The sequence below is a fragment of the Ursus arctos genome, unplaced genomic scaffold (assembly GCF_023065955.2).
Source record: "Ursus arctos isolate Adak ecotype North America unplaced genomic scaffold, UrsArc2.0 scaffold_17, whole genome shotgun sequence".
Taxonomy (NCBI): Eukaryota; Metazoa; Chordata; class Mammalia; order Carnivora; family Ursidae; genus Ursus; species Ursus arctos.
The window spans coordinates 16,170,982-16,195,810 of NW_026622841.1; the positions used below are offsets into that span (position 1 = coordinate 16,170,982).

At 45.6% G+C, this 24,829-nt stretch overlaps 1 protein-coding gene across 12 annotated transcripts in view; it reads right to left on the bottom strand.

Annotated features, from left to right (window-relative positions):
* Positions 1 to 24,829, bottom strand: part of ZNF532 (zinc finger protein 532) — a 105,426-nt gene that overhangs the window by 36,981 nt on the left and 43,616 nt on the right. For 11 of the 12 annotated variants that reach the window (XM_044383053.3, XM_057313363.1, XM_048218453.2 and 8 more), the window contains 3 exons: positions 20,939 to 23,301; positions 7,802 to 7,983; positions 3,224 to 3,400 (listed from right to left, as the gene is read on the bottom strand). In XM_044383053.3, the coding sequence (XP_044238988.1) occupies positions 3,224 to 3,400; positions 7,802 to 7,983; positions 20,939 to 23,284 (2,705 nt within the window). In that variant the 5' untranslated portion in view covers positions 23,285 to 23,301. Of the gene's footprint in view, positions 1 to 3,223; positions 3,401 to 7,801; positions 7,984 to 20,938; positions 23,302 to 23,785; positions 23,921 to 24,829 lie in introns of those variants that run through there. The other variant, XM_044383054.3, reaches the window with a different exon arrangement.

Consider the following 24,829-nt stretch of genomic DNA (forward strand, 5'->3'; position numbering starts at 1 on the left):
GTTCAAGCCCCGTGTTGGGCTCCACGCTGGGCCTAACTTAATAAAAGTCTTCGTTAAAAAGCCTATGAAAGAAAGAAAGGAAGGAAGGGAAGGAAGAAAGAAAGAAGAAAGCTAAAACCAAATAACCACACTCAGGTCCAACTTACAGCAAACCAAACTCTCCAGAACAGGGTGCAACCCTTGATACAAATGTAAAAACAAATGGAACAAACGATCCTAAGCTCTGAAATCACTGCCACGAACCTCCTCCCTCATTACCACTGACTGAATCGAACTAAGTGCAAAGCACTGTCCTCAGCCAACAACCTGCACGCTTCCAGCAGGTGAGCCGTTTCCCGGACGGGCTCAGAGAGGACAGAATTTGCTGGATGTTGCACAAATCCCAGGGCCATGGTTCAAATTCAGCCTCATCTGACTCCAAAGTCTTCCGCCATGCCACTGTTATAATTTAGTACGTGCTTGACTTCTCAGGGACTGGCTCAGAAACTCTCTCTTACGTAATTCTGGACTTTGGAGGTCTCACTTCTCCACTTACATACATTTAGAGCGGCCAATAAAAGGGAGGCACAAAATAGCAAAAAACCTGCTGTTCATCAGACGTCAAGGAAAAGACGAAAATAGACACAAACCTCTATCACCATGAAATCCAGGAATGGACATTCAAACTGATCTGGAATCACCCAGAAAAGATGCAAGGGTGTCCACAGTTTTCTATTAACACAGCAGGGTAACAAGCCTGATCACACGCTGAAAAGCAAGAAACACAGCACTGGAACAGTGCCTGGCATGTAAGAAACACTACGTACATGTTAAATAAAAGTCTTAAAAAAATACAGATGTAAAAACTTGCACTGTGCGCTTTTCAATTTGAGGTGCTAGGACTACAGGACTTTCTGGGGCTGTATTTTTAGACCTCATATAGTCTCTAAAGAAAATGGGGGAGGGTTATTTTTATATTGCTCTTTAAAAAAATGAATGCACACCATTTGCATAATGTTGAGTCATCTGCATAACCACCTGTTAACCAAATCCTGCTAGGAGATTTCAGTGCCTGAGTCTTCAGTGTAGTCGGGGCTACTAACTTTGGGGGGCTAACATATACAGAGCAGAGATGGACTTAATGTCAAAAGGAAGCTTCTGAATCAAGTGTAGGCCAGGCAGCATTCCAGCACGGCACAGGAAGGCTTTACGGGAGCCTGAATGGGGAAACGTGGCAGGGACGAGCGATCTCAAGGCCCGCTGTAACACAGTCGTGACACACGGGCGCTGACGAGCAGCCCCTGGGGTCATAGCAGTTGAGGTAAAGTTCACTGGTTTGGCAGTTTTGTTGTATTTCACCTACAGCTTTTTTTCTTTTACTTTTACAGTTTTTTTGTGTTTTTTTTTTAAGATTTTATGTATTAATTTGACAGAGACAGCGAGAGAGGGAACACAACAGGTGGAGTGGGAGAGGGAGAAGCAGGCTTCCCGCCGAGCAGGGAGCCCGATGCGGGGCTCGATCCCAGAACCCTGGGATCATGCCCTGAGCCGAAGGCAGATGCTTAACGACGAGCCACCCAAGCGCCCCTACTTTTACAGTTTATAACACAGTAGTCATGGAGCTCCTGGTGGCTCAGGTCATGATCCCAGGGTCCTGGGATCAAGCCCCGCATCGGGCTCCCTGCTCAGCGGGGAGCCTGCTTCTCCCCTCTCTGCCTTCCACTCCCCCTGCCTGCACTCTGTCTCCCTCTCTGACAAATAAAATATTTAAAAAAAATAAAATAAAATAAAACACAGTAGTCAATGCCTATCTTCAGAGTTGGTACTTATTAAAGAACGACTGTAGTAAAAATAATTTTAGGAAAATACCAGAATAAATTTTTTCCTATGCATCACTCAAACTGGAAAGCTTATCTTACTCATTTGCTGCCCTGTATTCCCAGGTAACAACTACTATTCCAGATTTCAGTAAAGTTTTATTTATTTGAATAAAGAACCATATTGAAAACTGTATTAACTGGGGGCAGGACACTGCCTTAATGCCTAGAAGCTTTACTACCATGAACAGTGAAGACCTTAGAGTTCACTGAAGTGCATCTTCAGGGTCAAGATACCAGGTTATATATGGATCACCTAATCTGCAGATTGTTTCATTTCGAGGCTCCACAAAGATCAGAGTGAAGGTCTTTCTAGAACAGAATTCATTGTATCCTCATTTTTTAGTAAACACCCCTATAGTGTGCAGTCATATCTCCCCAAACTAAATGTTACTGTAAAAGTCAGACACATGTAACATGGCCTATGTGCACATCTTCCCTCCAATACTTCCTTGATTATGGAGTTACGGGCGAAACACACCAATAGCTTTGGGCAGGAAATCTAACCTCACCCAACAATCAAATTCCACGTTGCCATAAATCATACGGGAATGAAATAAGCTTAACCGCACCTAATCCAGGGCTGTGTACACAACAGAGAGGAAATGTGGAAAGCACCAAAGCCACTGAGCCCCTCCGTGCTCCAGACAGAGGGACTGTGTGCCTCACACAAACCCCGTGCTGTAAGCACTACCGTCATTCTATGGGGGAGAAAAACGGATGTTGAAACAGAGCATGTGATAGTCCCAGACCTCCCAGCTGGTGGGTGGGTGGGAGGACTCGGAACCCAAAGCCCACTCGCCCTCCTCTTGGCTAAGCAGACCAGGGCTGCCCAGGACCACGTCGTTATTAAGGACTCCACAAAGCAAAAACGGACAAAATTAAGAGCAAGATTAAGACAAACACGAAATCTGCTTTTGCTCGTCAAGGACTAATACTGGCTATGAAGTTAAATTCAGTAACCAGTGTTTTAAATTGACTTTGTATTACGTTATGACGAAAAGTGCATCCTATAAGAAACCATGTTAAAAAAAAATTAAAAAAGGAAAGATGATGGTATTTTATAGTTCTGCTCAAACTTATTTGTTAAAATCACCTTAAGAAAAAGGGCAAACCTGGTAAATATTCACTTGATTCGTAGAAACTGAAGGGCCCAAGTCATAAGTGACATCTGCGGACGGAGGCGTCCCCTAGAAAGAGCTGAAGGGTTTAGGGAGTGAGGAGCTACCAGCTGTGTTTCCTGGAACATCGACATCTGCGCGGTGGCATCATCCTTTGTATCTTAAGTTTCATTCCACAGAACTACCCCCTCCTCTGAATCTCTGTGACGACATGTGGCATAAAAGTCAGAAGGCAGCAGGACTTACTTCGGCTCTCCTATCTTGACGCCGGGATGCTGCGTGTAGGCATGGGAATGTGTGCTTGGGGCAGACTTAAACGCCATGGGACAAATAGGACACTTGTAGAAGACTTCACAGTGAGAGCCCTGGATGTGGGACTTCAGAGCGGCCACGTCAGAGTACACGACATTGCAATGGACACACCTGCCAGGAAAACAAACACGCGGTCGTCAGCACGGGACCATCACACACGGGCACCCTCACTGTCAAAGTCAGGTACAGCGAGCATCTTACAATGGCCTCTTGAGGCTTCTAATGGCTTTTAGGAAGTCAGTCTTGTTTTGTGTTGTTTTCTATTTATAAAAGGTCAAATTATTTTTACATATTTAAGAAGGAAGATCATGAAGAAGAAACACAAAACTAAAAATGGCCTATGTCTTGGGCATCTAGTAACTAATCCAGACTCCAGCGTGGGGGGGACCAGTGGAGGGTTGGGACAGTACCGAGACCGGGGAACACGGCAAGACCGTATGACTTGAGCCTCTGGAGAACACTCCCACACGCTGGATTCTGACCCCAGGCCCTGAGGTTCCTAACCACCCCCCTATGCCCAAATGGCATCTCCAAATGGAAGAAATGTTCACTGCCTCAACCTGCCTGCCATCAATAGAGGACAGAGAGAACAAGTCAGTCCTGGCTCCGAAGCCATGGCCACGGTCTCGTGGGACACACTGATGTGGTCAATGGATCTGGAGTTAAGGGGGCCTGTTGGGTAGAGAAGGTTAACCACCTAGCTGGTTTGTCTCCTGGAAAATAAGTTCAAGTACACTTACATTTGTTTTAAGAAATAACATGAATTATAAACTCTGAAAAATCAACATCGCTAAATAGTCTTTCCAGTTAACTTCTTTACTTCTTGAACGTGTGCTGATTTGATCAATAGCTCGTGAACTGATCACATCTAGTCCTCTGGAAACAAGCTCTGACGCTTAGGTATGTTTCTCCCCAAGCTCTTCTTTCTCATGCAGGGACTCTGAGCAACACTGGTAACATATTCACTCGAGGACCTCGTCACCCTGTGTTCACACCTGAGAGCCATCCGAGGGTGGGCTCCGTGAACGCTGGAGAGTCCGCGCAGGTAACCTGTAACGCACCTGAGCAGACACGTCCCTGGACAAGAAGGTGGGGGCCGACTTGGGGAAGGGGGACTGCAGACAGGGCCCGCCTTCCAGCAGGCAGAGCTCCATCACTTCTGCATGAATTTAAGGTACTTCCATTCCTAGCACCTTCTTTCCGAATGCATGGAGGTGCTTCCAAAGTCACACAGAGGGGGCGTTCTCTGAAGGGTATGCGTTCTACAAAGCGTGCCGTATTAAGCTTTGCGAGCGTTCCATGAAAACGCCATCATGCGTTACATTTTCAATGACTTCCGGCACAGGGTTCGGCAGCGGTTACATTAAACACCAAATCATGATAGGACAATAATTAAGGAAAGCTCCTCTATCTTGTCTACTTGAACTATTATTTCGGGCAGTAAAGCCACCCAAGCACACGGAAAACTATTTTGGGTTCACCGTCAACAGCTTACTGATCCTCTCTGGGCCTGTTTCTCATGTGTAAAAGGGGAAGAGTCGAACTCAGTCACTTCTTAGGTCTTCCCAGCCCTAGAAGCCTCTGAGTCCTACGAAAGAGGAAGATCCCATCAAACAAAAATGGATCATGAATGAAGCGCAGGGTCCTCCACAGCGGTACCATAAACAGAAAAATTTTCTCATCAAGGGCAGAAAGGTGGTGCTCAAAGGGCAAAAAGAAACAAAGAACTAATTCTCTGACGTCGCCTGGACTGGGAGAAGATTTAATCTTTAGGAAAATAAACTGGAAATTAAAGCATCTAGACAACAGGTGAAGGAGGAGGTAGGTAAGGCCTGGCCCAAAGGGTACCACGGAGGCCAAGGGAAAACCCTCCTTAACGTGAGGAAAGAAAGCAGAGAGTTTGAAACCAGGTAAGAAAAGAGGGAGTTGTAAAACAGCTGCCCACAGGTGGAAGAAAAGGTTCCGGGGCAACAGAGGCCCACGGGGAATGGAAAGACGACAAACAGAAGACAGGATGTGAAGGGTTCATCCAATATCTTCATGCTACCCAAATCCTGTCTATTAATAAGTATTTCATGTACCTGAGGTCCTTCGTGTTCTGGGTACCAATCAAGTTCCTCTTCGTGTAAAAACAAATTTTTTTTTAAATGTTTATAGTATACAATCCTATAGACCCCCTTTCGAAATGCAGATCCAATGCATCAGGGAGTAGGAAAATTCATAGAAACCTAGGACTTTCACCAAAACGACCAGGAGTTAGGAGTGACCCCCTCAGTATCTGGGAGATGTGATATGATCACGAAGAGAAAGACTGAGGCACACTGAGTCACAAAGAGACAAGTGAGCCATGGGAGCTTTGTTAGAGAGACTTCTCTGACCAGAGAAAAAACAAAGTGAAAATGATTGAGTATAGAGGCAAAAGTACTGCTTCCCTTATAGAGCGGGGAGAAATAACAAGGCCAAGAGGCTGCTACGTCCCCATCAAATATTAGGCGGAACCATTATTTGAAGCAGCAGGAAAAAAAATTAAGGTCAAATATTTTTTCTCCCACCTAAAGAGGTAAACATGAACTATGCAGAATACACACACAGAAGTATTTACAGCTCTTCTAAGCCTCGAGTCCAAGAAAAAAAAAAACCTATACGAAACACAAAAATTTTAAAAATTCCAAGTGCCAAATTTAAGTAACTCTCTTAGTGGAGGGGGAAAAAAAAGAAAAGCAAGGGATAGGCTTCTCCAACTGAGTTGATTACTTTTAGTCTGAGCACAGAGCATGTTTTAATTTAGGAAAGACTCCAGGAATAGCGAGAATTGCAGAAGTCCTACTTCCTTTATTCATTCCAGCCTAAGTTTACTTTCATTATACTCAAAGAATAAACATTTGAGGAAAGTTTGGCATCTGTTAAAAGAAGAGCACAGAGAAAATGGTGCAGAACTGCTTTCCATTATTAAACAAAGCACCCAGTAATAATAGCTTCAAAACATGGGGTATGGGTTTTGTGGACTCCAGGCCACCTTCAAGGTTTAACTTTCCTCCGCACTCAGAGCATGCATTTCCATTATCCTGTTTTACTCGGTAACATCTCAGTGGCGATGGAGCGGGCACCACACCGGTGTTACAGACAGAGGCGCCGTGGCATAGAAAGGATATGTGAATTACCACAAAGTGGCAAAACTGGCACAAAAAAACTCTAGTTCCTTAATTTCCAAACCAAACGTTCCCTACTAGGGTAGATTCCAATGCACTGAGCAGCTGTGCATCACAGGCTTGGAGGCATGTGATAAAAATGTGAAAGAAGTCTCTTTTAGGGTTAGAAAAATGGACAGAGCCATCGATGATGCTGTAACCTAAATGTAATTGAAATAAAACCATCAAATTATACCAACTAGACTTCATTTTTATAAAATATCGTAACTGGGGGCGCCTGGGTGGCACAGCGGTTAAGCATCTGCCTTCGGCTCAGGGCGTGATCCCAGCGTTATGGGATCGAGCCCCACATCAGGCTCCTCTGCTATGAGCCTGCTTCTTCCTCTCCCACTCCCCCTGCTTGTGTTCCCTCTCTCGCTGGCTGTCTCTATCTCTGTCGAATAAATAAATAAAATCTTTAAAAAAAAAAAAATATCGTAACTGTACAACTAGAAGATAGCACTGTGTATTAAGAGTCTAACATTAAAGTTACAGGCAACCAAACACTTAATTTGAAGATAAACACACAGTACAGTAATACCTCTATTAACAAAGACACTGTGTAGCAACAGCAGGTTTTCTTGGCTGACCCTCGCGGAGTCAAAATATAAATATATAAAAAATATAAAAGGCACAAGAATGCATTTCAGAAGGTCACAAGGGGGAAGGTAAAGTTCAAGTTCATCACTCCATGCTCTCTAAATGAACATTAGATGTGCCAGATGTGGTAAAAGACATTATCTGAGATTCTCGGGGGGCAGGGAAAGGGGCCCTAGCTAAGATGAACAGAGACGAAGGAAACGCCCGGACTTGAATAATGGGGAAGGAGTGATAGAGGAAGGTTACCTGGGGCGGAAGGTTCTTCCACCAAGAGTGACGGTGTTAGGAAAGGGCAAACACGCAATCCTTCGACAGGACGAAATAAAAGGAAGGGGCCATGCACCCTTTCTGTCTTGATCAGGGGAGACGTATTAAGAGGTACAGAAAAACCCGGTGTTCTTACAGGGGTTCAAACGCAGAGAGCGTGACAATAGAAGGGTGCTGGAAAGGGCGCAGAAAGAAACACCTCTAACAGTTTGTCAAAGCTGAACGCTGCCACACGCACGGTTCTGTAGGACGATGGGCTCCATCTACCATCAGCTCTGCAGAGACCAGAGGGCCCATACCACAAGGACTCAGATCAACCCTACCACAAATGAACTAGGTTCCCAGAGGATCTGTTAATTGAGGTATCACTGTAGGACCCCGAGAACGGTGGGCACAGACCGCTCGAAACTCGAAAGCGAACAGGCTTTACTTGCACGTAAGCAAACAGTATACTGACCGAAAACCAACTCTCCGTGTGTAGTGCAGACAGTTCTTGGTGACGTGGCTCTGGAAGTGCACCGACCTGCAGATGGCCCCGCACTCGGGGCAGGTGTAGGGAGATTTGTGCTGATGGATTCTCTGGTGTGATGCGTAACTGCACTGGTTAGGAAGCAGCATCTGGCAGACAGTGCAAGTCTTCTAGATAAACCAAAGGGGGAAACAGGGTTGGTCCTACGAAGTATTTTCTAATATGCAAAGAAGCGTGGTTAAAACCCCCAAATAACTGCACATGCCCATTTCAAATACTGCTATCACGGATTCTAAGCCCAAGGAAAAAAGCAAAACTTGAAAGTTAAACGTTTAATGTAATATCCCTTACCCTGGAAAATACAAATAATAGGTCCTACTACGTAGTCAGGGTCATCCCGAAGCACCAAGTAAAGAGAACGGCAGCTTCAGGCAGACTCCCAATTTTGTTACTTTTGCATTTTGTTCAGTGCGGAGAAGGGATATTAGAGGAGGTAATCTTGTAAATTACATTAGCAAGTCAGTTTTAATGGAGAATTACACGTTTACAGGCATCTATATCTCAACAGGAGCCAGTTCCCACAACTCATAAAAAACTTTCTTTAGAATAATAAAAAAATTAGACACTAATCCAGTTTGTTTCTTTCTCTTTCTTCCTTTTCCCAGTCACTTCAGTTATCTGAAATCTAAAATACAGGAATGCAAAAGAATGACCACAGCAATTAGCTGTTCTTCTCCTACTTGAGGTGGTCTTTCAGTGAATGAGCTGGACATTATAGGATTTATAATAAAACCAATGAACTCAAATTCAGATACATAAATTTCGATATTAAACTGAAACTTTAAAAAGTTTAAAATCTAGGGGCGCCTGGGTGGCTCAGTCGTTAAGCGTCCGCCTTCGGCTCAGGGCGTGATCCCAGAGTCCTGAGATCGAGCCCCACATCGGTCTCCTCCTCTGGGAGCCTGCTTCTTCCTCTCCCACTCCCCCTGCCTGTGTTCCCTCTCTCGCCGGCTGTCTCTCTCTCTGTCAAATAAATAAATAAAATCTTTACAAAAAATTTAAAAAAAATAAAAAGCTTACAGTCTAGTCCTATATAAAATAAAGATAGAAATGCTCTTTGGAAAGGGCCCTACACATTTAGCTAATCAGGAAAACCTGAAACACACTAAAACTGAAACACACTATTTTTCATCCCCTTAGATGTAAGCAGTAAACATGGCGTATTTTTAAAACACAGAAGCAGAAAACTTAAGGCAAATACAAGTGAGGACTTACTGCATCCACTCCAAAATAAACCTAACATAGCACAAAATAAAATATATTCAAATTCTAGTTAGCCATTAATATAACAAGTATCTACTACCTTCTAAAATGTCTAATTTGTACTAAAGTCAGTTAAAGAAATCCTCAAAATACAAATTCTAGCTAAGATTTAAAAATGACCTTTTACACTGACGACAGAGTTATACAATTTTTAAAAGATTTTTTTTTCTTTTAGCCTTTGAATCAAGCTCCCAAAATTAAGACTTGAAATTTCTGAACTTTAAACAACTGAAACCATGGAAAACCAGAAACTTGCTTGAAAAATCTGATTTTCCTCCTGAAAGGACTAAATACAAATGTTATCCCACAAAATGTTTATTATAATCACAAAATAAGAACATTATAGGCAGCTCTGATGAGGCCAGCGTCATTTTTAAAAAAGCATTCCTTTTCTAACGACACATAGGGCCAAGGTTAAAACAAGCCACAACAAGGAAAAGCCAACCACACCTTCATGCATTAGAAGACCCTGCTGATGTCTACACTATCACAGGTAATCAATGGTTCCTTTGAACTCAGGTCTTCTATTTGCTCTCGCCACATGGTCATTAATGCCAGGCAGTGAATCATAACATCTGCGTTTCCACACACACCTTAGATATGGACCTCATTCCACTACGGGCCGAGTGATGAACCAAGTACTTTAAACACATGTAAATGCAACATCCCGTTCACTTCTCATAATGATCTAGGACATAGGTGAGTGAGATCATTGGGAAGCTGCGTCCATTTTTGGACCTTAGAGCTCACTACTTAATCTATTAGAACTGCCTGACCATTATGTTAGGATCTGAGTGGACACCATCGCTACAACTTCTCTTTATCTAAAGCAACATGGTTATGCTAGTTTATAATAGGGAAAAACGGCAACACAAACAAAAGAAATTCTAAAAAAAAAAAAAAAAAGCTGAAAATAACTTTCACATTCTCTCTCATCAACATCAACAAATATCCTTCATGATACATATAAAATTCACAATGAATCACTTAACCTTCACTGTTAGACACTGAGTCGTTTACAATACATATATAAACAGTCATGGAAATACTTGTGAAAAGGTTTTGTTGCTAGCAGGTCAACTAAAATAAGGATCGAAATGATTCAAAAAGAGATTTTATGAACTCTGACGTGTTCCTTACAACAGAACTCTCTAACTGCAAAGGCTATGAAAAATATGTTAGAGTAACAGATACCAACAACAAATACCAACCTTGCTCATACCCGTTTCCTGGAGAGGGGAAGTCCCTTCGTGACGCACCGTGTGGTGGGGCGGTCCGGCCCCTGGGGCTCTGGGAGGGCTGCTGGCGGCCATCCCACCCCGGCCACTGACTAGCTCCACGTATTTGCACTCACCCATTTCCACTGGCTGAGGCTTCTCGCCCACTTTAGAGACAGAAGTTCAAGGAGAAAGTGGGAGCCAGTAGGCACTACCGCCCCAAAACAAAATGCGTCCATATTTTGCAATTACTGAAATGGGAGAATTCAGTCACTGGGGAATCACACTGGATAAAGACCTTATCTCTAGTTCACATATATATATATACGTATATATATATATTCATGCACAGACACTGTATTTGCTCCCACATTTCTCTCTGGGTACCTGCTTCCACTCCTTGCCTCCATTCCATTTTGAGAAAAAGCATGGTATTTTGGTTGTAGACATTCTCCCCTCCTTGATGCTTGTGTCGTATCAACAGTTTTAAACTCACATGATTAGGACCTAAGAGTACCCCTGGAGTTCTCATTTGTTTCCCTCTACCTGTTTCAGATAACGCTGCGCTTCCCCCGCTTCCCCCGACAGAGGTGCGGCATTTTCACAGCACTACGGAGAATATCCCATTAGCTTCTCTGGGACACTCTGAATTCGTGGTGATGACAGCCGTTCTCTGGATTTGAGGGACACAGCAGCACGGCGGCAGGCCAGGATTTCTTTGTGGTTTACAAGAATCTGACTTTCCTTCCCTTTTCTTAAAACCAAAGGAACTAAAATATATCTTAAAACTCTAATTCTCTACAAGTTGAGGCTATTTACAAGAGGATAAAGCAGTTTAATGTGACAGTACTTAACTGTTCCAATGGAGGAAGTATACAGTTGGCCCTTGAACAACGTGGTTTGAACTGCGAGGGTCCACTTACGTGGGGATATTTTTTACAGTACAGTACTGAGTGTAATTTCTCTTCCTTGCGATTTCCTTTTCTCTAGTTTACCTTATTATTATAAGGATATATAACGCATGTAACATACAAAATATGTGTTCATCAACTGTTTATGTTCTGTTGGCTTCCAAGTCAGCAGCAGGCTAGTAGTTGAGGAGGTGGCAGGGGCTGGGCTAAATGGGGGATGGGGACTAAGGAGTACCCTTGTGATGAGCACTGGGTGTGACGCGTCAGTGATGAATCCCTACATTCTACTCCTGAAGCCGATATTTCACTATATGTTCACTAACTAGAACTTAAATAAAAACTTTAGAACAACCCAGTAGACTATTAGTAGTTAAGTTCTGGGGGGGGAGGCAAAAGTTACACATGGATTTTCGACAGCGTGGAGGATGGGTGCCCCTAACCCCCACATTATTCAAGGGTTTACCGTAATAAAATGCACTTAAGGAGTTTCATGTGTCTTCTGACATTTTACTTGTATCATTTGAAAAAGGACAAATATTTTCAGTACTTTGTTAATAAACAGCTAATTTCTACGCTGGGGCAGACTGCTACTTTTTAAAGTAAGATATTACCTTTCCAGAGTCAAGTAACACGAGAAAGCTACAGGACTATAAAGCTGAAAAGAAATCATATTCCGTATGCGACAATTACTCATATTGTGCCTTCCCTGCCCGGTCCTGGCCCCGCCTCCTGCAGCTGGTGGGCGGACAGACGCAGGCTGGGAGGAAGGGGAACTAAGGGGAACCGTGCGCATCAGGGCCCTATGGAGGACTCAGGGATGCTAGGGCTCCTTGCACGCGAGAGGAATTATCTGTTTAACAAGGAAAATAATTCTGTGTGTTCCAGTTCATGCTTTAAGGAGAAAAACTGCCTGGGAAAGGTGAGAAAAATTGCCTGGGAAAGGTGAGAAAAGCTGGAGAAATAGGAGTAAATACACCATGTATTGTGCTTACATTTCAAACACACCAAAGCAGGCAGCGGCCTGAAACATGGCTCTGAAGATCAAAACACCGCGGGCTTCATAGTCAGCCCCCGTGCTACATAAACTGTTCGTCCCATTGACAGCGGTTTTGTAGTCTTCTAGCTACAGCAAAATGACCCCCAAAATAATACCAGTAATAATAAAGCACACCAGTTTGCTTTCTGGCTCTCACTTTCATCCCATTTCACGATGAGAACACAGGGCATTTCATTTCAGATCTCACTCAGATTGGAAAAAACACAAAGCAAGGTTTATAACAGAAATGCTTCTGTCTCCTTTTGTTTCCAAACTGGTGGGTTGTGGTGGTTTTGTCCGCAAATCATTCTGCTACACTAAAAATTTCGAATAAGAGTTGACAGAAGAGCATATTGGCAGAACGGGGTATGGTCAGCACATATAATCTACTCAGACGATAATCTCGGGAGAAAAGGGTGATAAGCTAAAGCCAAACTGGGACAGGACTAGTCCGACCAGAATTTAGATTACGCACTTACAAAAGCAGGACCAAGCAAGAGTTGTGGGTCTATGGCTAGTAAGATTTGGGGTGGGCGAGGGCATGGTGGTGGGCTCCATGGCTTCCAGAAGCAGCTCCCGCTGCTCAAGATAATTTAACACACGTGGTGTGCTGTGTTAATGATGCTCAGAAACTAAGCCGCACCAGCAGTCCCTGAAAATGAGGCCCACTGCAGCAAAGTCCCCTCTCGCCGCACTCCTGCAGCTGACCTGGCTAGAACCCAAGATTCCATTCTTATGGTGGCGGTCCCTGCCACCGTCAAATGCTTCTACATCCCTGGTTATCAGCATGACAAAGCGGAAAGAATGATGAACCAGCTACAAAGAAATCTTGCCTTGAGTCCCCATTCTGCCACTCTTTGGGCATTTGTTTCTCCCACTGTAGAACAAAGGGTTGACCGAAGGACCTGTGACATTCTCTGCTTCTATGGCTGATGTCCATTCTACAGGAAGAAAACATTCTACCAATTAAGGGGTTACAGCGTGCACTTCTGGTCTGTACTTGGCTAAATTTAGTCATGGTTTTACTGAGAGGTGAAGCAATGACATTCCAATACATTTTAATATCAATTATTAACAGTACAGTTGTCAGCTCTTAAATACTTCATGGAGAACACAGAAGCTTCTCCATCCTGCCACGCACTCCTTTTCTCAGTGTGCCCCAAAGCAGGGATTATTGTAAGCAGACAGGTCGGACTAAAAACCTCCAGGCAGGGCAGATTTACTGGTGTTAAAAAGTCAAGTGCCCAGCCCCATTTTCACTGCACTGCTTGGTTCCATGCGGGTTGGGTGGGGAAATGATCCACTCAAGATTCTTTGCCGTCCCAGCCTCCCCTTCAGGGGCTTGTTCCTCTAGGGGATCAGCAGACATGGGCAGGGCAGTCCAACCTCGGGCTAAGCAGCCTGGGGTCCTGCCCCATCACGTGTCAGAGTGTGATGGAATTCCAGGACTTGGACTCTGGCTTGGCCTTGGGCTAAACCATACATTCCCACCCAGCTCTTAGCAGAGGCCTGCACCAGCAGGTGTCCTCAGCCAGGGGCCAGTTGTTAATAAACGGCACTCCGATTCCCTGTGGCGATCATTACTTTTATACAGATGGTCCACAGAACCTTTCGATGAGGAGGCGTAACTGGCAAATGCCACCAAAACCTTCCTTCATCCCATTACGTTCTTGGAAGTTCTGGAAAGGCTAAACGTGCACCTGTGGGGAGACGGTGGGGGGAGATCCAGCACATGCGGCCACAGTTGGTGTTAACAGAAAAAGAGACCCCTTGCTGGGTTTCAACAAGCACTCTCGGGGAAACTCCCCGGAAAGACCCATCCCCACAGCAATGGGAGTCAACATCTAAACGGGGAGGAAATGAGAGGTGAAAGGGTAACGGTGATTGTGCTCAACCAAGAAAAGGTGGTTCCCAAGGGAAAGGCTGGGCAGGGTCTTTGGAGGCTGGGCTCCACAGACGACAAAGGGAAAAGAAGAGCTTCGCCACCTCATCCCTAATTGCTTTCACAGGTGGGCTAAGAGCAAGGGTACGTGGAAATGTCTGAGCGGGAGAGAAGAGAGGAATTCCGAACCGCCAAGCAGAATGCTATGCTCCCAGGACACCTAGTCCCAAAAAACAACCGGAATCACGGGCTGGAAGGCTCAGGCTGAGCCCAGCAATGTAATTATGGCATCTCTCCCTGAAGACACAGCAGCTCCACAGAAGGTTTACACAGAGGGAAACTGCTACTTCCAGGAAAAGGGAACGGAGGTACCTTTCCCTATTCCTTGCACTAAATACAACTGAAACTCCTGGGCATTATATATAAAACAGACATTAAAAAGACTCTGAGAAACAGAGAGAAGGCAGGCTGGCATGGGACCTCAGGACCCTAGAGTGACACACTGATGCGTTCTCTCGGTGTCTTTTTGCTTCATATATCCCCACGTTTGGAGCTGAAGAAACTGGCAACCCGAAAACACCAATAGGTAGAGACCCCCCAAAAAAAAGACCGGAAGAAAAGCCTGCTATCACTAGCCAAAGAAGCAGGAAAGGGCCAGGCTAACAAAAGAGAAAACTTTTTAAACAATGACCTCTACTCCACCCAACCACCACAGGGAACGCTGCGGCCCCACACCCACCTTGCCAAGTTCCAGTGTGGCACAGACTCCCACCCTCTTGCAACTGTAGTAAGTTGTCCCAACACCCCTGCCCAGATGGTGTCAAAGCCAGCAGGGAAGAGGGCCTTTCATCCCTCCACCAAGTGATAGAGTCCTTCTACCATTACAGAAAAGAAAAATCCCCAAAGAAATCTCCAGGCCCAGATGGTTTCACTGAGGAATTCTACCAAATATTGAAAGGAAGATGAACACTAATTGTACAGGCTCTTCTGGAAAATAGAAGAGAATACCTCTCAGTGCATTATATAAAGCTAATATTAACCTGTCCAAAACCAACCAAAGACAGTACCAAAAAAAATATGAATATACGTGTAAAACTCTAACGTAAAATATTAGCACATAAACTTCACAATATATAAAAAGAATCATATAGCCTGATCAAGTGGGATTCATTCCAGGGATTGCAAGGCTGGTTCAATACCTGAAAACTCAATGTAATTTATTCCCCCAAAACACTGAATCCAATAAGTGAGTTCAACAAAGTCAGGGGGTACATGATAAATATAGAAAAATCAACGTATTTCAATATATCATAATCAACATGTGAACACTGAAAAATATAATACCATTTGCAACTGTTAGGAAGGAAAAAAGAGCAAAACAAGGCATTTAGAGGACCTGTATGATGAAAACCACAAAACGATCTAAATAAATGGAGAGGGGAGCCTGGGTGGCTCGGTCAGTTGAGCATCTTGACTTTGGCTTAGGTCGTGGGATCAAGCCCCATGTTGGGTTCCACATTCAGCACAGAGTCTACTTGTCCCCCTCTCTCTGCTCCTCCCCCCCCACTCATGTACATGTTTTCTCTCTCTCTCAAATAAATATTAGAAATCTTTAAAATAAATAAATGCATAAATAAATAAATGTTCATGAACTGGAAGACTCAACATAGTAAAGATATCAATTCTCCCCAAGTTGATATATACAGATTTAATGTAATTCCTATCAAAATCCCAGAATATTCTGAAGATATAGACAAGACTGTTCTAAAATTTATAAGGTAAAGCAAAAGAACTTTTTGCCTAGAATTGTTAAAAACGAGCTTAAAGTGTCAACTATACTTCAATTAAAGAAAAATAATTATTTCGAGAAAAAAGAATAAAGTTGGGCACGTCAGTGTACTGGATTTTAAGACACTTTATGGTCACTATCATCAAGGCTGTGTTGTACTGGTGGAGGGACAGACATGTAAATCAACAGAACAGAATCCAGAACCCAGAAATAGCCACACACAAATACGCCCAATTGAGGGGCACCTGGCTGGCTTAGTAGATAGAGCATGCAACTCTTGACCTTGGGTTTGTGAGTTTGAGCCCCACACTGGGCACAGAGTTTACTTTAAATAATATATATATATGCCCAACTGATACTCAATGAAGGTGCTAAGGCAATTCAGTAAAGATAAGACAGCCGCCTTCTGGACAAATGGTATTAGAGGAAGAAGGCGTGCATGGGGAAAACAAACAAACAACAACAACAACAAAACACAGCCTAAGTTTCATACCTTATATAAAAACTAACCCAAATGGATCACAGGCTTCAATACAAAAACTAAAACTCTAAAACTTTTACGAAAAAAACACAGGAAAAAATTCTCAGGATCTAGAGCGAAAAATAGGCTCGACACCAAAAACATGAGCTGTAAAAAGGAAAACGGTACACTGGACTTCATTTGCTCTGCCAAAGACCGGTTTAAAAGATGCAAAGGCTCAAAAGTACTTCAAAAAAACTTTCAAAAAAATGGAAAGACAAGCCACAACTGGGAGAAAAGACTTGCAACCACGTGCCCAACAAAGGACTAGTATCTGAATATAACAAGAACTCCGAAAACTCAACAGCTAAAAAAACACAAACATGATCTAAATAGAAAATGGGCAAAAGACTTGAAGAGACATTTCACCAGAAAGGACAGACAGAGGGCAAATAAACACATGAAGAAAGACGTTCTACATCATCAGCTACTGGAAAACTGCAAGTTAAAACCCCAGCAGCTATCACACACCTACCAAAATGGCTAAAATGGAAAATACCACCACCAAAAGCTGGCGAAGAGGCTGATCACCCATTCGCTGCCCATGGACTATAAAATGGTTCAGCCACTCTGGCAAAGAATTTCTTAAAAATACCCATATGCAACTACCATACGACCCGGCAACTGTCCTTGTGGGCATTTACCCCAGCAAACTCGAACTCATGTTCACACAAAAACCTGTACACAAATATTTACAGCAGCTTTATTCGTAATGACCCCAAACTGCAAACAGTGCAGACCGTCCTTCAAAGACCAAAAGGTGAACACCCTGTGGGACAACCTCACCAGGGATACTACGCAGTGATTTAAAAGAACAGACTCCGGGTACATGCCACAACCTGGATGAATCTCCAGGCAATGACGCTGAGTACAAAAAGCCAATCCCCAAACGTTACAGACGGTATGGCTCCATTTACAAAGCACTCCTGAAATACCAACGGAATAAAAACGGAGAATGCTTGGGGTTAAGTAGTGGATGGGAGTGGCTCTAAAAAGGCAGTATGAGAGACCCTTTTGGTTATGGAAACATTCTGTAGACTCATGGCACCGATGTCAATATCCCGGTTATGATACTGTTCTACAGTTTTGCAAAGTGTACTACTGGGGGAAACTAAATAAAGAGTACATAGCATCTCTGTATTATTTCTTACATGAATCTAAAATTATCTCAAAATAAAAAGTTTAATTTTAAAAATTCAGTGATTCGAGAAGAAAGACCCAGAACATCAGCACAGAAACACTGCAGCATTATTAGGCAAAATTTTTAAATGATTATGGTAATTGTAAGTAGAGTCGGGCAGCAGGAAGGAAGGGAGGGAAGGCGGGAGGGAGGAAAGGCGGGAGGGAGCGAAGGAAGAAGAGCCCCGTTGCCTGTGAAGGCGTACACCTCTCTCCAAGCCTGGTGGAGTCAAAAGTTGGCAGGCAAGGAATGAGGGGCAGTGGGCCCATTAGTCCTGCTAGGGCCCTGCGGTCACACCCTTGACCTTCAGAACCAACAGGCAGCAGGGTCAGTGAGGCATGCGCTAGGGACGGTTCCCTAACTAGGACTACTCTGCAGACCTAGGGAACCCTGCCCGGGGAAGAGCTCAGTTAAGCCAGAAGACAACATGGGCAGCTTGTGGGCACAGGGCTCACCTGCACTGGATTCCCGCTCCAGAAGGAACAGTCAGAGGGGGAGGCTACAGGGGCTTGTTTCAAAGGTGAGGCCATCCACTCTCTCAGTTCACTGAAGACTTACCAAGAATGGGGAGGTCCACAGAGAAATGGAAAGTAAATGTTTTAATTGCCTGACTGTGGCAGACAAGAAAGGAAAGACGCAGTTGGGGAAAGACTGCTACTTGAGGAGCCTTAACTCAACTTCTACGTTTTACTAGAAGACGTGTTTTAAGTGCCATTCTCAGGGAGGTAACAGTTCATGCAGGTAGATTCTTCTCCCAACTGCATTTAAGCTCACAAACTCTATATTGTCTGAGAGTCACGTGAATGGCAAACTGGAGAAGATGAAATGAAGAATTTTCCCTCTTCTCTCTTCTGTTCTTCCTGGCTTCAGCCCCACCTCTGCTACCACTGTTACCTGATGCCGGACCAGGTGACTGCCATGGGTGAGGACCCCCCTAGCTTCCCCTACATCCGAAGCTGGTACAGCAACGGCCATATGGATCCGACCAACGTCCTGGACTGGGGAAGGGACTCGGGGTTGGCTTAACTAAACTGGGCACTGAAAGAGTGGCAGCCCTCCCACTGACTGCCACACCGGCTGGGCTGCCGAGCGAGAGACCAGGCTGCCTGCCTGGGTCTGCGGTAGAACCCTCCTCTGGCCTAGTCTGGGAAGAACGGGAAATTACGGGAGTTGGGGGGGGTGGGGAGGCAGTCGTTCGGGTCAAGGCTTCCAATAAGACAAGGGGAAGTGGGGAACAGGCAGAGTATACCATGGGGCGTGTTTATGTCGCCAGCCGGTCGTGCCTGGATACACAGGCTGCTGAGGCTTTTAAGAGTATAAATATGAACCGAGTGGACACTTACCCAGGCAGAGTCAAAGAAAGAAAATACAACCGGTGGGGGGCCAGGGGGAGCCGATGTTTGGCTCAGTGTACATTTGGCCCCAGAGTTTAACGTTATTCTGCCATGACTCATTCCTAAGTATTCCAGGTGAAACGGGTGAGCTACACGACACACTAGTCCCAGCAAAATGCAGAAGTCGAGACAGAGCAGCCACACACACGAGAGAAGATGTTCACCTCCTTCCCTGAGGGAAACCACCCTAGTCTGACCCTCACTGGGCTGTTGAGCCCAAACGGTCAACAGAAAACAAAAGCTGGGGGAGTCCGTGGAGGAAGGGTAAGTCCTACGTCCCTGCCCACATCCTTTCTCCTTCCTAGAGAAGAAGAGATCGGGAAGAGAACAGACTCCGGGAGGGCAGCTCGGAATGGCAGCAGCGCACACAGCATAGGACAGAGGTGGTGAGAGCCCTCTGAAACCAGGACCGGATCTGCCGCTCTGAGCAGAGTATCAGCAGACCGAGAAACACGGCAACAAAATGCACACAATGAAAGAAATGTTTTGGGTTTTTCTGCTTTTTTTTTAAAGGCATCTTTTCGAGATGGGAAGAAATACTACCTTTCTGATGAGGCCGTGACAAGGTAAGAGCGCACCCAGAAAAAACCCAGGCCCTGTCACCAGGATAGGCTAGAAGAGCATGTCGATCACGGCCTTCCCGAGCGAGTCAGCCACTCCACTCCCAGTGTTCCAACGTCCGAGCCAACGGAACCTTTCACACCCAACGCCACAAGAACGCTCTCGAGACTATCATTCTCATCTCCGCTAAACTGAAAATCCAAAGAAAAACATGATTGAGGTATTCTTGATCTTTTGGTCCCCAAACTCGAAATCCCACCAAGAACTTGATTTGGTAGTTGCCCTTGAGGAACTGATCGTGGCAACGCTACTTGACATCTGGACATCAATCCCCTAGTCAGCAAGATAGAGAGGTAAATACGGGAAAGATCAGCTCCCTGCTGGGTCTTCACAAACAGAAGGTGGAGCCAGCGTGTATCAGCTCAAACGAGCACCTTCCTCTTCCAATTTCACGAGTTCTCTTGCTTCGGACAATAAATCGTACGGACTTTCTAGCTTGAATCTGGTTCATTCGACATGTCCAGTTACTTCCATTCCAAGTAAGTATCATATATCTGTACAACACACCGATCTATTGGCCAAATGATGCCTCATGGAGAAAAGCAAATGACAGAAGATAAAAGGACTCACTGATGCCCACTGTGACACATACTTCACCAACATAAACCGACACTTCACCGCCAAAAAAAAAAAAAAAAAAAAGCTGCAAAGAAATGCAAAGGTATTCTATTCAAATGGAGATGGCTTTCCATCTGTAGCTTAAATTCATTGTACTGAGGACTGTTACCGAACATACTTCTGGACCAACATCATAAGCAAGCAGGCACACCATGTAAGTGGGTACCGATTAAGCCTGTTTAACTGTACAAGACAGTAATTCTAACCCGAGGAAAATTTTCTGAATCCCAAAATCATCAGTAATAACTCAAGAACGCGGGTGATGTAACCTGACTTGAACACCTACTACGATGGCATGATACTCTAATTAGCCAGGTCTCAGAGTTCCCGCATATACGCCAATGACCCAACAATTCCAAACTCATTTAGCCTAAATCTAAGGCGCCGTAACTCAACTAGACATTGAGTTATTGTCTTAAAAAAAAAAAAAATCACCTTCCAAAAAAATTGTTTTTAAAATAAGACTCTTACTACAACATTGTTCAAGTCTACGAAAACAATCCTTTCTCTCGTGCATCACACACACACACACACACCCATTTAACTGAGCTCCCACCCCTAAAATCGAGGGCATTGTCTAAGCACTGAGGTCTACAGATTCGTCACCGAAAAACACCAAAATGTGATACTCTACTTGTCCACTCGTATCTGCAGCCTGCTGGAAGTGTGTAGCCAGCGACGTCTCGTCCTGGAAAACTTCGTTACACTCCAAACATTTCAGACTATGCCTACACAGCTTGGATGGGTCTTCATCTAGAGGCATAGCTGGAATGATGGGTGTGCTTGAGGGAGCGGATATGACGGTCCCAGTTAGGCCAGACTGAATTTTCGTGACAGTGTGTGTGCCGGCTCCCACGGAGCTTGGAAGAGCAGACGATGAAGTGGAAGTATTGCTTGACGGAGAGACAATCATTTGATCCGCTGGGACTGGCTTTAAGATCAAGTGGGAGCACTGCATCACAACCCCCTTTTCCTTATGCCCGCGGGCGTGGGAAAGGAGACTGCACTTGTTGTAAAAAACGAGGTTCTTTGTACAGTGGTTACACGTTACTTCGATGCGCACGCTGCGTCGGTCATAGTGTTGGGTCAGGCTCTTTTCCAGGGCAAAGGAGTCACCGCACTCCAAGCACTTGTACCCGCGGGTCGGTAACGTGATGCCTGCGTTGGCAGGAGGACTGAGGTTGGGGATGTAAACTGGGACTGGGTTAACGCTGCTCAGCACCTTGTTGAAAGCCTCCACCACGGAACTCTGCAAGGAGGACACCACCTGGACTCGAGACACCTTCTTGGGTGGCTGCGAGGCTGCTGCATTGATTATTGCCTGCTTTATTTGCTGCTGAGGTTTGGTTAGCACTTGGCGGAGCTCAGAGGTGGCCTGGGCGCCCTGAGGCAGAAGGTTAAGGTTGGCGAGGTGCACAGTCTTTGGCACGAGTTTGGCGTTGGCCAGGCTGGATGCCGGCACCACGACGGTTTGCTGCTGGATGGCATTGGCGGCTTTGATGATGGCGCTGCTGGCGCTCTGAACAGAGGCAGCAGATATGACCGTGGCTTTGACCGTCGTGTTGTTAGCGAGCTTCAGATTGATGACTTGAGATCCTGCCGTCTTCACGGCGGACACTGGGAGGAAGGCAGTTGCCACAGGCTTAATAGTGACCTGTTTGGGGGTCAGCTCTGCAGGGGCGACTGTGTTGGTGACCACCGCCGACTGCAGAGGTGCTCTGGGCGGGGAGGAGAGGACGGCAGCCGAAGCTGGAGAGGACAGGAGAGACGTCACAGACGCCATCACGGACCCCGCCTGCTCGGAAGGCTTTTTTCCAGAGTCGAGATCGACCTCTGGCAACACCCTTGTCACTGTTCTCTTTATTTCCCCAGAAGACGTCTTAATGGTCTTGATGCGGACTTTGGGGATTGCTGGTGTCGACCCTGCGGGAGAGGACGGCGATCCCTTGCTGCTGTTCTCGCTGGAGATGCTCCGGGGGCTGTCCGGCGGCTTCAGGGACGCCTTCTTCGTCCCGTCGATGAGGCTCTGCGATTCAGGAGACTTTTCCATGGCTCTGGGACTATCATTCGCTTCTTTAGGCAACGGAGAGGACCCCCGGGAGTCAGTCACCGGTTCTTTGCAGGAGTCGGAAGCAGCCTTTTTAGCACTCAGGGCTGCTATTGCAGCTATACACGAGGACAGCTTGGACGATGGCTTTGACCTCGACGGCGCGACGCCACCAAGGCCGGGGTCACTCTTCTCCGAGCTGGGCTTCCCGTCGTGGGTCCGGTTTTCAAGCACCTTTTCAGAGTTTTCCTTCAGTTTTTCCTCTGCTTTTCTGGCTTTAAAAGGTTCGTAAACACTCAGATTTATGGAATTTGTTTCCGTTTCTCTCTTAACAACTCTGTTTTTATCTAAATTGCCTGCAGGAGAGATTCCAGTTTTGCTCAAGCTGTCCCCTCCGAGTGCCTTTGGCTTGTCATAGTCCTGCTGGGCAGACGACCCGGTCAGCACGTTCGACCGAAAACCGGAACGCACGTCCTCTTTGTCCGGGGGGTCGTCCACCTCTATCTTCTCGTCGTCATCGAACTCTTCAGCACTTGAGATGGGGCTAAACTGGCTGAACGTGGAGTCTTTTAAAGTCACCTCTGAGGTAGGCGCATCTCCTTTCAAGGACTTGGATCCGTCCTTGCCGTAACTGTCGAGAGAGGACGCGGTGAGAAACCCGTTGTGTAAGCCGTTGCCGGTGGGGTTGTGGCCGTCTTTCTCTGCGCCCTCGGAGGAATCGATGTTCCGAACGTTCTTCACGATAACACTGACGCCCACGTCAGAAGAGGAGGGGGTGTGGGAGTCCTCGTCCCCGTGGGCGTTCTGCTTGATGTGGCTTTCCTGGTCATCGTGCGCAGACTCAATAGCTGCTTTCGGATCGACCATATCTGGGATGTCGAAGGCTGCCAGGAGGTCATCAAAGTCTGGGGTCTTCATATCCCCCATGGTCATGAACTTGATCAGATGTTCTGTTAAACGAACAGAAATAATTCCATCAGCAATGAACACTTTGTAACGATGGGATAAGTATCCCGCTAGGACTTACACGAACACGGTGATGGTCAGCAAGAAAGACCAGGTTGGTAACTACACTTCCTACAACGAGGAAACTCCGAGTGAACAAACATCCAGGGAACATGTACAAAGCCTTGATAACTACAGCTTCAAACTAATTGCCCCAAAATGCTGCCGGCATCACCAGCATGGCACCTTATAACGAGAATGAGGCTGACTGGAACAGGTACAGCACGAAAAGTAGGTGCTGGTGTAACAACTAGAAAACGGGTCATTTACCACTGGATTCATCGCCCGGTTTTCACAAAAAGCTACCCCCAAACCTACTTTAATCTCCACAGCATTCAATTCTACTGGCAAAATTAGCATGATTATGGTCACCGTCACATTTGGCCTATCACATTAAAAGGCATATATGATGATCAAAAAAACAATTACAGGGGCGCCTGGGTGGCACAGCGGTTAAGCGTCTGCCTTCGGCTCGGCGTTATGGGATCGAGCCCCACATCAGGCTCCTCCGCTATGAGCCTGCTTCTTCCTCTCCCACTCCCCCTGCTTGTGTTCCCTCTCTCGCTGGCTGTCTCTCTGTTGAATAAATAAATAAAATCTTTAAAAAAAAAAAAAAACAATTACAGATTTCAATTCACCCACACAACAAATGAGCATCCCAGCCCACCACGGGCTAGCTACTGCTAAAAAAGTTCCGCCTGAGATTTTAAAAAAGAAAAAAAAAATCCTAAGAAGCCTATTCCATCAGTTTTTATTTAGTCCTAATTTTCTCTATTATGTTAGGGGAACAAAAAATACTCTCCTGGTAGGAAAAAAAAAAAAAAAAAAGGATAGCATCCCTTCCTTCTCCCCTCCCTGGTTCAGTGCATTTAGTGGTAAAGGTAACACACGGCCATTTCCTAATTGCCACTCATCCAACAGTTGTCTAACTGGCTGTGGCAGGTGAGCACGGCTCCGCCGTTGACGTCGCTCTCGGCGTGTACCAACGTGGCCCCGAGGGCAGGGCAGAGCCTGGGAGAAGGCAGGCCTTTTCCTCTGCACTGGGGCCAGACTGGGGCGAGGGGCGGGGGGTCACAGCCTATGAGGTGCCCCCATTAATGTCGGCAAAACCCTGCGCAGTAGGAAGACAGAGTTTTAGGAAAAAGGATGGTCACAGCCATTGCTAAAGACAAAGGATTAGAAACGCATGAAATGCTTAGGGTCTTTAAAGGGGACCCTTCGCCCCACCTGCAGAGGACACGGGATCGTGGCGATCACATGAAACTCCACTACAGGAGAGATCCTCCTCCTGCAGTCCAGAACACTCCACCTGTGTTGCTACGGTCTTCTGGTATGCGGCACGGCACGTGTGGGTACTTGTCTCTTCGTACCTACTAGCCTGTCAGCTGACTGGAGATGGCAATGTCTCACTCTCCGTTGCACCATAAATGCCATAAGACTAACACACGAGTCAGGGGCCAGCACACTGGACTT